The sequence below is a fragment of the Chelon labrosus genome (assembly GCF_963514085.1).
Source record: "Chelon labrosus genome assembly, chromosome: 22".
In the NCBI taxonomy this organism is placed as follows: Eukaryota; Metazoa; Chordata; class Actinopteri; order Mugiliformes; family Mugilidae; genus Chelon; species Chelon labrosus.
In genome coordinates this window covers 22,396,336-22,409,757 of record NC_140355.1, presented here as the reverse complement: position 1 = coordinate 22,409,757, position 13,422 = coordinate 22,396,336, and the positions used below count along the sequence as shown (strand labels likewise).

Sequence of the window (13,422 nt, the reverse complement as noted above, 5' to 3'; positions counted from 1 at the left end):
AGCCCGTCATGGCGCCCTGCTCCCTCCTGCAGTCCCACGCTCCCCACATTGTTCACCGGCCGTCTCCTCCTCCCTCAGGTAGCCGTCAAACTCAAATCTCACCAAAACCCCTTGTTCTGTTCTGTCCTGTTGTGTTTGAATCACTCACCGTCGCTGAAGCAAACACAGTCGATGCTGATTAGAAAGTCAAACTGGAGGCAGGAAGTGATGCCACGTCCTGCTCTGGAGCAGCTTATTAAAAAAAATATACTCCAAACCATCAGCAGAATGAAAGAAGAAGACAAGAACCCAACTAAACTAATTAAATTAAATTAAATTGTTCATTTATTTAATCAAGAAAATTCATTATTCATCAAATTCCTCCGAGCTTCAATAGAAGGCAGATCAGCAGTTACTGAAAATGTTTAGCTGCTGTTTAGTTCCAGATACTAAAAAATAATAGTTCCACTTACTTTTGCATCACAGATATGTTATATAAGCTCACTTCTTTTCAGTAAATAAATACATTTGTATGTGTCTGATTGGGTTCTGTTTGTCTAAGTGGCTCTGTGTATATATATATATATTTGGCACCTGTTTGCCCGGTCGTATCGGTGGGTGGCATCCCACACGGAGCAACACAATGCTGCATTGTTGGTGGATATTTTCCTTAAAACACTTCAGTTCCTGTCAGGATGTGAGTGTGTTCACATCTGTGTGTGGGGTTTAAATAAATAAGTCAAGCTTTCATCTCTCTAGCTCGCTCTCAAACAGATCCTTCAAACAGATCAGCCTCAGGAGAAATTAGACTCCCTTCAAATGTCAGAATACAATTGTGTTTGTATTTTATTTATTCTTTATTTTTGGCTCCACAGACTGGTCACTGTGCACATAGGAAATCCTAATTTATTTATTTTTTGATCAAAAATAGAAACATACAGTCACTGGCCACTTCATTAGGTACACTAGAGAATGCAATTTAATCTAAATCCTCCTTCATGACTGATCTAATGTTCAGCTGATGCAGAAACAGAGTCAGAAAGGTGGTGATTCACCTGGATGATCATTGTGGAGGATGGAGTTAGTGTACCTAATGAACTGGCCAGGGAGTGTTAAAATGAAGAGATATTTTACTTTACTCTCAGTGCGTGAAAGAATATTTACAGCTTGTTCTAAAATATGCATCATCTCCTCAAGTCATGGTCTTAAAAATTAAAAGTAGAATCAACATCTGTCTCAGTTATTTTAAACTAAAGCTGAACACCAGAGCAGGACTGTTATATGAGAATGTGTTCACTAGTGTACCTAATAAACTGGCCAGTGTGTGAAGATTCAGTTAAAGTTGTCAAACTCAAAGGTTTCAGACTTGTTTACCTAGACAGGTTTTTAATAATTTTTGTTTTATTTTTAGTGAATTAAACTAAATGTGCAATACATTTAGTTTAATTAATAAAATAAAATAAATAATAAAATGTTTAATTATGAAATATTTTGAATGTCTAGCCTTTCACCTGTTATGAAGCTTCTATTATATTTTACTTTTTCATTCTACTTGTTTTTACCACATTCATTCATTCATTCATCTCTCAGTCTAGTTCTTTGTCTGAGGGCGGAGCTCTGCCGCCACCTCCTGGTCACTCACACGAACTGCAACAGGTTTCACTCCCCCATCTTCATCATCGTCATCATCATCATCATCCGTGCATCCGTGGATCAGTCTGCGTCCACGCAGCGTGGAGAGAAACACGACGACGGAGACCCAGATGTGACAGAGGCTCTGGATCCTCAGAGATTCATTCAGGGCTTCATCATCTTCCTCCTCCTCCTCCTCCTCCTCCTCCTCCTCCAGCCGCTGTAAGGGACAGATATTGTCCGCTGTCTCCGCCCCCCCTCCCCGCTCCTTGCTCAGCCTGGACGCCAGCTGTGTCGAGGATGACGACCAGCAGCAGGTACAAGAGCCGCGCTCCCCGCTCAGGTAAGAACCCCCCCGCAGGTAACTGATGTGGAAATGAAACGCACCCTGATTTATTGAATCGTTTTTATTTTTTCTCCTCCTCCTCCTCCTCCTCCTCCTCCTCCTCTTCCTCCTCCGGATGGATGGATGGATGGATGGATGCTGGCTGGATGTGGCGCTCCTCCTCTCCTCCTCTGATGTCTTCTGGAATCTGTCTCCGTGTCTCAGATGATGGAGAGGTAAGACCCCCCAGGACACAACGATGCAGAGTCTCCTTTGTTCTGCAGCTCAGGGAGACTCTTTGTCTCCTCCTTGTCTCCTCCTTGTCTCCTCCGTCAGTGGAAGGAGACACATCCGGGTGTGTTTTTCAGTTTATTTACCTCAGCATAGATCCAGAGTCTCCTCCTGACTCTCACCTCCTCTCTCTGCAGACCATCAGTGTTCCCACCTGCTGCAGCTAAAGGCATGTGCCACTTTATTAGGTACACTAGTTAATGCATTCTGCTCTAAATCTAGTCTCCACTAAGGTTCAGCTTTAGTTTAATATAAGAGAGAGATGTTGATTCAGGTGGGTCTTTGTGTGTTTGGAGGCCGAAGTCATAACTTCAGGAGGCGTCGCATCATTTAGAACAAGCTGTAAAGTCTCTGAGAGCAAAGAAAAGTCTCTGTTAATAAAAATAAACAAAGAAAAGTCTCATTACTGAGGGAATACAATTTAAATTCACACTCACTGGCCAGTCTATTAGGCACACTAGTGAAAACGTGCATTTATCCTGCTGTTACTAGAGTCAGTGAACTAACCACAGACAGCTCTTTATCCTCAGTTCAGTTTGAAATATTGATTTTTCAAACGTTAAATCGACTTAAATTCAGAAAATGTGAAAAGATATTATAATAAAAATTAGATTCAATTAAAAAATATATAAATATTTGGTCATTTAGATTAAAATTTCACTAAACAATAGGACGTTTATCCTCCTGTGGATAAATGTTGATTCAGATCTTAAATATATGTGGTTATATTGAAGCAGTGTGATGTTTTCTAAACTTAAAGATCAGAAAAAATATTCAAATCTGTTTTCAGAAAGAATTACTCCATAAGACTGAATGCAAATCATTAATTAAGACGCTTAAAAGAGGAAAACCTAGAGAAAGATATGTGGTTTTAATTCAGAGCCAGAGGAGACAACGTACAGATAACCTGACACGTCTTTATTTTTTATATTTATCTACTTTATTAAACTGTTTCTAGCCTCCATTCTGCTGCATGGTTCTGTCTTTTATTATTTTATTATTTTTGGTTTCATGTTGGACGCCAGCGCTGAGGCTGAGTCAGAGCGACCCACCGTCTGGATCTGTGTTTTTCTGTGTGGGCGCGACAGCGAACGCATCCTCAGACTAAATGTTAATATGGAAACAGAAACACTGATAATGAGATAAAGATAAAAAACAGAGATAAAAACAAAGATAAAGATAAAAACAGAGATATAGATAAAGATATAGATAAAAACAAAGATATAGATAAAAACAAAGATAAAAACAAAGATAAAGATAAAGATAAAGATGCATTTTAATTCATGTTCTTTGATTTAGTTTAAACCCATCATTCTCCTGTTTTAGTTTTATTCCTTATATTAACTGTTGGCCCCGCCCCCTCCTCCAGTAGCTGCCTGACATACTGTATCATGAATACTTCAAGGACCTCAGGGCACTACCGCTCTTCAATAAGGCATGAAAGGGAATCATGGGATTGTCCTACTAACACAGCAGCTCTGACCCGACGTGGGCTCACGATGCGTTTAATGTTTGTCTGTTTGTTTGTTTCCAGGAAAAGGAGTACGTTGGTTTCGCCACGCTGCCGAACCAGGTTCACAGGAAGTCCGTGAAAAAAGGGTTTGACTTCACGCTCATGGTGGCAGGTGAGAGAAACAGTAGACACAACCACAGAGAGTCATTTATCCCACAGGTTCTACAGTCAGTGAACTAACCACAGGACATTCTAAATGACTCCACCTCTACCTGTTCCAGGTGAGTCTGGTCTGGGGAAGTCCACTCTGGTCAACAGTCTCTTCCTCACTGATCTACACAAAGACAGGAAGCTGCTCAACGCTGAGGGTGAGTCACTGACCGGCCAATCAGACGCCTCCGAACCTTTAGTCCTCGTGTCTCCGATCTCATGTTGGACAACAGAGAGACACTCGTCTTTATCTCTGTCCTCTGTCCTCTGTCCTCTCGTCCTCTCGTCCTCTGGTTGTCAGAGCGCATCAGTCAGACGGTGGAGATCACCAAACACACGGTGGACATCGAGGAGAAGGGGGTGAAGCTGAAGCTGACCATCGTGGACACGCCGGGTTTTGGAGACGCTGTCAACAACTCAGAGTGGTGAGTCCTCTTCCTCCTCCTCCTCTTCCTCCTCCTCCTCCTCCTCCTCAATGATCCTTGCTCCATGACCCAGTTTCTGGTTGTTCTCCTTCCTTGGACCACCGTTAATCTCCTCCTCTTCCTCCTCTTCTTCATCCCTCTCATCTTCATCTCTTCCTCGTTTCTTCTCCTCCTCTTCCTTTTCCCTCTCCTCTTTTTCCTCCCCTACCTCCTTCTTTTCTTCTCCTTTCTCCTCTTCGTCTTCCTTAAGATTCTTGGTCCGTGACCCAGTTCCTGGTTCTTCTCCTTCCTTGGAACACTGCTGACCTCTTACTCTTACTCCTCTTTTTCTTCTTCCTCCTCCTTCTCCTCCTCTCCTCCCCCTTCACGCTCCTCCTTTTCATCCTCCTCCACCTTCTCCTTTTCCTCTTGCTCTTCATCCGCTCTTCCTCTCTTCCTCCTCAATGTTCAGCCTGTTCCCTGATACATTTCGACCCACTGACAGGAGCCATGATTCTTACCAGATGATCAGTGGTCATAATGTTATGGCTGATCTGATCAGCGTATCCCAGGCTTGGACATGAACATCAGTTATCTCAGGGTTAACAATAAGAAAATAAAACAAACCAATCAGAGGATTTTATTTTATTTTTTTCAAAAAGCTGGACGTCCTGTAGTGTGTGTTTTTTAGCAAAAGATCACTTGGTTACCGTGGTAACTAAAGTAAAAGGCGTTGTATTTTCCAGCTCCTCTGCGCCCACACAGGACCTCTCTTCCTCTCTGCTTGTTTATCAGGTTTAGCTGTCCTGTCATAGGATCAATATCTGGTTTTCACTGAGGCTCATGTTTCACCCAACGGGACGGTGTAGTCCAACCAGTCGGTGCGTTAAATTACCTGACGTGTGCTTCTCCACGAATCCCTTAATCACCGTTAGCTGTTCGCCCTTTAAAGTTATTTCTCCGTCAGCGTCTTTTATAACAGACGGGATAACAACTGGTTATCCATCAGCTTTACTTTAGCCGTCTCTCAGATTACCTGTTTGACTGCTGTCCATCTCAGCATTAAGCCCCGCCCCCAACATTTTGATTGGTCCGGCAGGTCTTTGTAGGACTGCACAAAGTATTGTAATGTGGAGAAGTCTGGTCTGGTTTTCAGTCTAAATAGATGTTATTAAAAACTTAACTTTTACACGTCTAACGATTTACACCAGTAGAGAAGCTCAGAGCATCATTAGCATGAAGTTTTGGTCGGTTTGTTTGGTTTGGACCACTGAGAAACCTTTTGTCTAAACATGCACGTCTTTAATCCTGCACAACTTGAATCCTTGATCTAATTAAAACAGCTTGTGGAGACTGACTCGTTGTCGTAGCCAGCATCTAGTGGCCGTTATAGGAACTGCAGTTTATCTGGCTTATTGTTAAGCTCTGGAGGCTGCAGCTTGGCTTCACACTTTAGTTTGATTTACAGCTTCCACACCAGCTCTGTTTCTATTAAAATACACATTGATGCCTTCATGTTTCGTAGCTGGAGGCCCATCACTGATTACATCAACCAGCAGTTTGAACAGTACTTCAGAGACGAGAGCGGACTGAACAGGAAGAACATCCAGGACAACAGAGTGCACTGCTGCCTCTACTTCATACCTCCGTTTGGACACGGGTAACACCCACACTGTCATATATAAATACATAAATATACCCTATATATACGTATCTGTCCACATGCTCGTACATGAACGTGCTCAGTGAAGTCCTCGTCCTCCTGCAGGCTTCGTCCAGTCGACATAGAGTTCATGAAGGTTCTCCAGGACAAAGTGAACGTGGTTCCTCTCATCGCCAAGGCTGACTGCCTCACCCCCCTGGAGATAAAGAAACTCAAGGAGCGGGTACGAGTATAAATAAATGTCATTTATGACAGTTTTATATGTGCAACGTAAAAGCTGAATTAATGCACTGACCTTTCTGTTGGTGGCTGCTGGGGGTTTGCATTTATAATCCTGCTCTGAATTAAACCGGTGTATCATATAGCAGACGTTAAAGACACGTCATTGTTATAAGTTTGTTTGAATTAATAACGTGATTTTGTTAAAGTAAATGTTTCGACATGGTCGGAGGACGACTCATTCCTTCGTTTGGGGTATTTAAGGACTCTGTAGGAGGGTTTATATCGTTATCCACCTCATCTCTATGTGTTTTTGTTCTTCCAGCTGAGGGAGGAGATCGATAAATACGGGATAAAGATCTACCAGTTCCCTGACTGCGACTCAGATGAGGACGAGGAGTTCAAGCGTCAAGATAAAGAGCTGAAGGTGATTCTAATCGTCTAAAAACTATTTCACTAACAAAGACCATGCCTTAATGGATGCACATACGCTTATTGGTAGACAGGTCATGGGCGAAATGGATGGGGGGGGGGTGAGAAGGGTTGGAGGGGATGGGATGAAAAGGTGTCGAGGGGAAGGGTTAAAAAGGGATGAAAGGAGTCAAGGGGATGGGATGAAAAGGGTCGGAGAGGATGGGATGAAAAGGGATGAAAAGGAATGAGAAGGGGTTGAGGAGATGGTATGAAAAGGCTCGAGGGAAAGGGAGGAAAAGGGGTCAAGAGGATGGGATGAAAAGGTCTTGGGATCCTCGTCCCCTGGTTCCTGTAATTAAAGGTGGAAGAGGAAGACAAGAAAAAAGAGGGATGCAGAGGGTTCCTTTTTGAGAACAGAGATGAACCGAGAGAGAGAGAGAGAGAGAGAGAGAGAGAGAGAGAGAGAGAGAGAGGTTTAGGACACACGTTTCCCAATCAACATCGATCGTTCTCTGTTAGAAGGACCTTTCCTCGTTAATGTTTTTTAATTATATGCTTTCACTCTTAGCCGAGTAAAATGCTAAAAGAGCAGGATATTCAGCTGTACTTCTGTCTCACGTCTCTGGTCCTGGGTGATTTTAGGAGAGCACTCCGTTCGCTGTGATCGGCAGCAACGCTGTCGTCGAAGCTCGAGGTCAGAGAGTGAGAGGGAGACTCTACCCCTGGGGCATCGTGGAGGGTGAGAAACTCTAAACTCTGGAGCTGTAGGATTAAAACGTAGGGACCGTAGTCATGACGTCGGTTTAGTTTTTATCTTATCACGTTTCTAAACCATTCATTTATATCAGTATTAGATTTACTAACCAAATCAAAGCCTTGCGGTAAAACAGTGTTTGACTTTTAAGTGGAGAACCCGTCCCACTGCGACTTCGTGAAGCTGAGGACGATGCTGATCAGAACCCACATGCACGACCTGAAGGACACGACCAGCGACGGTCACTACGAGAACTACAGGGCTCAGTGCATCCAGACCATGACCAGGTGGGAGGACACGCTTTATGAGAAAAAAGTTTGATGAGGAGACACTGATCACAGAGTTACTCCTGGTAGAAGGCCTGTTTATGTGGGAGTCAATGGAGACATTAAGAAGAGATTTATGTATATTTATAGTTTTGACTTGATTTAAAAAATCTAAACTCAAATCAAAATGTTGTCTTTTTAATCCCAGAATTTTGACCCAAATAAAATTGTTTTACATATTTATTCATAATCTGGATTGAAAAAGTCCAAATTATGATAAAAATGTTGAGAATATGAATCCTTTACGTAGTTGTAAAGCACATAAATAAATAATAAATAAATAAATTATGAAATGAAAATTGATCATAATAGAGCAATACATACTTAGATATAAAGTATGATGAAGTAAAAGAATATAAAATATATTAAAAGACAAAATGATGCCTTAAAATATGTAAATGATCATCAATTATCATCAGTTATTAAAAGTGACCAACTACACACGTGATAAAAAGTCAAAATTTGTCTTAATTTTAAGATAAAATTTAGACTTTTTATTTCACTTTTAGAATTATATCTCAAAATCAGACATGATTATTTAAAATGTGCTTGATAACGTATAAAAACCTAAAAGCTCTGGGGGTTTCAGACTAGATGTTGTAAAGTGTCTTGAGACAATTTGTACTGCTATTGAAGCTATATAAATACAACTATATTGAGTTGAATTAATAAAATATAAAATATCTAAAGTGTTTAGATGGTGTAGTTAAGAGACAGAATCATCCTGAATCAGTTTCTCACAGTTGGACGCTCATTATGATGGATCACTTTGAATTAAAGAGCGGCCGTCTCATCCTTCATGTTCCAGTAAGATGAACGCAGACCAGCGGGTGGAGAGTCCCATCCCGATCCTGCCGCTGTCCACTCCGGACGTGGAGACGGAGAAAATCATCAAGAGGAAAGATGAAGAAGTGAGTGTGCTATAAAACTCAGGCGGTGAATAATGCATGGTGTTACGTAACGCAGACGCTGATTGAAATTGATGACCTATATGTGCTGTTGCGTAAGCCGTCTCCCTCCTTCTCCCTCCGTCTCCCCCCGTCTCCCTCCGTCTCCCCCTCGTTTCCTCTGCAGCTGAGGAGGATGCAGCAGATGCTCCAGAAGATGCAGCAGCAGATGCACGAGCAGGACCTGTGACCTCTGACCTCTGGTGTGACCACAGCCCTGGCCTAAAGTCACACAGCGACCCCTCCACGCCGACACCGACACCGACACCGACACCGACGAGAAGAAACCTCCCCGAACCACAGACGCATGCCGAGTTTAACGCAGTCATTAGCCAAGTGAGTCTCGTTAGGCAATAGGAAGTAGTTTTGCACTTTTTCACCTGTAGATCACAGTAGAGCTGCACATGAAACACAGAATGAGTCCGACGCACCACGCCCTCAGTTCCTTTGCTAGTTTATGTGCTGATAGTGTGAGAAGCTGCTGTACGTGTCGACCCACGGCAGCTTAAAGAGTTGCTGATGTTTTAACGAGCTGATCCTGAGTCAGGGTTTATCTGTCCTTAAAAAACGATTGGAAGAGAAAGGCAGACGTTTACAGTCACTTAGATTAGATTCCTGACGTTAAATCCTGGTAAACATTCACTATGTTTGGTCTTTTTTTTTTTAAGAACGAAGAAGAAGAGCTTTTATTTCAGCTTTTAGTTGTTGGTCTGGAGTCTCTCTGTCGGGAACTGATTCTGCTCCTGTAAAGATCTGCTGGACCAATCAGATTGTTTGGAGGGCGGGGCTTAACAGGGAGACAGAAACATGGAGGTAGAAAAACAAAGATGAACCAAGATGGAATCAATGTGGACAGAGACGATGGAGACGTGGAGACATCTTTGTCGTCTTCTAAGACTCTACACATTCAGGACTGGAGGAGGACATGGAGGAGGAGGAGGACGAGGAGGATGGAGGAGGATGGAGGAGGAGATAGAGAAGGAGATACTACTACATCCCTTTCCTCCTTCTTCTCCTCCTCCTTCTTACTCTTCTTATTTTTCTGCTATTCCACCTCCTCCTTCTTCTTCCCCTCCTCTTTCTTCTCTTCCTCCTCCTCCTCCTGTTACTTCTTCTTCTACTCATTTCCTTGATCCTATCCATCTCTTCCTCCTCCTTCTTCTCCTTCTCCTCCCCTTTCTCATCTTCCTCCTCCTCCTCCTGTTACTTCTTCTTCTACTCATTTCCTTGATCATCTCCATCTCCTCCTCCTCCTTCTTATCCCGATTCTTCATTTATTTTTTTCATCCTTCTTTTCCACCTCCTCCTCAATCTTCTCCCTCTTAATATTTTCCACCATCTCATTGTCCTCCTCCTTCTCCTCCTCCTCCTCCTTTTTCTTCAATCTTTGTCCTTTTTTTCATATTAATGCTGAAGTTCACGTGAGGCAATAATCAAGTTGCATGAATCCGTTAAAACATCTCAAACGTCCTCCAGTGACGTCTCTTGATTCGGCTTCAGTTCCAGCTGAACCTTTAGCCTCAGATCAGCCACTGACGGGACAACACACCGACCTCACAGAGTATTTTAAAATCAAGTTGCATTGGGCCGTAACGAAGGAAGAAGAATGTGAGATCTGAAAAACCTTGAAATAATAAATCCACAGGATCAGAACAGGAGTCGATCTCCATCAGTGACGTTTTAATCTGGGTGTGAGTGAGTTCAAACGTTTTCTCTTTGACTATGAGGAGTTTATGAGGCAGTAAAGCCAAGATAAATACATCTATACTCTGGATAATCTCCAGATAATCCCCGCAGAGTTTACATACATGACATTTGTTGGGTTTCTGTGCCTTTAGTTTAGTACCGTCGTTATTCCACATGTTGTTTTTTCTTTGCATCCTGCTGCAGATTTAACTACACGACTATCAGCCCCAGCACAATCATTGTACTAATAATGTTTTGATTAAACAACCCTTTTGAGAAACTCTGTAAAACAAGAACAAGTTAGAAAAAGGTTCAAAAATAAAGAAAAATGTTGGTTTTCATCTGGAGTCTCTGTTTGTTTCTTAGTTTTATTTTATTTTATTGTTAAAAAGAAAAAGCCTGAACTTTCCACGACCACAGAACTTTTGCCACTGAAAGAAGTTCCTCTGGAGTCCCTGATCTAGATCCTGATCCAGACCCTGATCTAGACCCTGATCCAGACCCTGATCCAGACCCTGATCCAGTCCCGAATCCAGGCCCTGATTCTGACCTTGATCCAGACCTTAATCTAGACTCTGATCCAGCCCAGTGAAGTGCTCTTGTGGTGGGACTTCACCAGCTGAGCCCAGACCTTAATCCAGACCCTAATCCAAGTCCTGATCCAGACCCTGATCTAAACCCTAATCCAGGCCCTGATCCAAACCTTGATCCAGACCCTAATCCAGATCCCGATCCAGACCTTAATCCAGACCCTGAACTGATCCAGACACTTATTCAGGCGGTGATCCAGACTTTAATCCAGACTTTAATCCAGGTCCTGATCCAGACCCTGATCCTGATACTGAGCCAGACTCTAATCCATACGCTGATCCAGTCCTTGATCCAGACTTTAATCCAGACCCTATTCCAGACCCTGATCCAGGTCCTGATCCTGTGCTCTTATCTGTTCTGTTCTGAGTAGCAACGAACAGCACTGTATTCCAACACTGCAGTGATGCTACGTCATGTTAGCTACATGCTAATTGACGTCTTGTCACTGTGGTTGTTTGCTAAACTGTGTCTTCAGGTGAGTGACACCAGCCGACCCACACAGAGGCCTTGGTGTTCTGTTTTAGAACAAGACGTTAAGGAGGACTTGTAGAGTGACTCTTAAGGTGGTTTAAACTGTTGATATATCACTGTGCTTGTATTCAAGTTACTCGTGTACTTGCAGATTTATAGGTTGATATAAATCTAATGTACGACCTGTCAGTGGGTTAGACGCTTGGCTGTCTAAAGCGTTACCTCGCTGTTTTTCTTACCTAGAACAGAGAAAAACAAAATTACACAAACTGAGCAAAAGTTACAGGAAAGCCGTTTGTTCAACATTGCTGTTCATCACCGCCCTAGCCTGTAGCCATGACTCTGTTGGACAAACACGGTCCTGCTGGTCCTGGTTGGGACCGTGAAGAAGGACTCTGTGCAGCTTTGTCAACAAACTTCCATGAAACTGAGCTGACTAAAGTACTCTAGACTGTGTTTAACGCAGCAGAATGATCCAGTTTGTGTTGTAATCTGAATCTGAGCAAAGACGCCATCAGTCGCTGAGACATAGATGCAGCTGCAGCCTCGAGTTGTCTCCACTGGATTTCACCTGCATCCTACAAAAACACCTCAAATTTCATGATGGCTGCTGCTCGAATGTGACAATTTGCTTTTCTCTTTAATTAACACTCACGGGTCATGCGTGGTCTTGGTCCTAATGGTCTTGGACTCTGCTCGCCTTTGTCTAAAGCACAGACTCCCTCGAGGGGAACATTAATCTTATCAGAGCTAAATGAGGGGCCCCTAGTGGAGCTTATTGAACATGGCAGCACTTCAAAGTTGTTGTGGGTGGAGGGGGGCACACTAGAGTCTTGGCAGAGGGGCTTCCGGGAATCTGGGACCGGCCCTGGGTCTTCCGCTTCCGTGGAAAAGAGGCTGGGGGACCCCCGGACGCTCAGCCAGCGGTGCAGCCAGAGCATGCCCAGTGTTTGCGCTCCAGTTTCCGCGCATTGGCCGCGGTGTGAGGAGGCTGGATCAACACAGGTTGCGTAAGAGTGTCGGCAGATCAGGAGCCTGTCCGTCGCCGCGGGGATGGAGCGCGGTGAAGGGGACGAGAATGAGAGCGGCTCGTCCCACCACAACACGATGTGGAAACAGTTGCAAGCCAAAGCCAAGCCCCTGCTCAGCCCCAAGCTGGGCGCCAAGGAGCCCGAAGACAAGAAGGAGCGTATGTGGGTGTTCAGGAAGCTGAGATGGAGGGAGAACGCCGACCTGGACCGGGGGATGTCCTCCTCGCAGCCCGACCTGCTCTTCTCCTCTCAGGTGGACGCGGACGCGAGCGAGGCGGAACCGAAGGAGGCTCAGGTCTGCGGCAAAGCGGCCGGGAGCGGCGCCGGGCTCGTCCGGGACAAGCTGCTGTCGTCCATCAAGCTCAGGTCCTGCAGCCCCAATAAACCCACGGTGGCTCAGCTGGTGCAGTCCCACCACAAGAGCGCCTCGCTGGGCTCCGCGTGCCCGGAGAGCCTGGCCGAGGCTTCGGGCAACAGCAGCGGGGACGACGCTGCAACAGCTGCCGCAGCAGCGGAGGACGCGCAGCCGGACGACGAGCAGCCGGGGAGCTCCCAGGTAAACACGGAGGCTTAACTTGGCTTTTAACTGAGTATTTACCTCCATTAACAGACGGTTGATTGACAGGTTAACTGATGATGGCATGCTTTAGTTTAGTTTCCGTTTTGTTGCTGCTATTGCAGACATGCAGTGTTGACACGGAGTAAGAAACAAACTACGAGATAAACAGATAACAGTGCATTAATAATTAATACATTAAAAATGAAATGCATCAATAATAAATCATCTAATAATGAATGGCACAGTGCATTCTGCAAAAAGAACCACGAGGCTACAACTATATTTATATTAAGGATCAGATCTAATTCTGTTTTTATAAAACCAAACATGATTCAATCAAACGTGACTAATCGATCAAAGCAGCAACTTTTTAAACTGATCAGTGATTAATCCGTCAATCATGTCAGCTCTGATAAATGCTCACACTGATTTCTATGTTCTGTGTGCTTCTCAAACAGACAATAAAA

The 13,422-nt window shown here is 43.9% G+C and overlaps 1 protein-coding gene across 1 annotated transcript; it reads left to right on the top strand.

Moving 5' to 3' along the window:
- Positions 1-1,911: 1,911 nt before the first annotated feature.
- septin5b (septin 5b) lies at positions 1,912-8,807 on the top strand (the record flags this gene model as incomplete). Its single annotated transcript, XM_084572787.1, has 12 exons — positions 1,912-1,954; positions 2,162-2,172; positions 3,762-3,852; positions 3,962-4,048; positions 4,192-4,315; positions 5,820-5,954; positions 6,063-6,180; positions 6,502-6,603; positions 7,233-7,329; positions 7,496-7,631; positions 8,479-8,581; positions 8,745-8,807. The coding sequence occupies 12 exons, from the start codon at positions 1,912-1,914 to the stop codon at positions 8,805-8,807; spliced, it is 1,110 nt and encodes a 369-aa protein (XP_084428913.1).
- Positions 8,808-13,422: the final 4,615 nt, after the last annotated feature.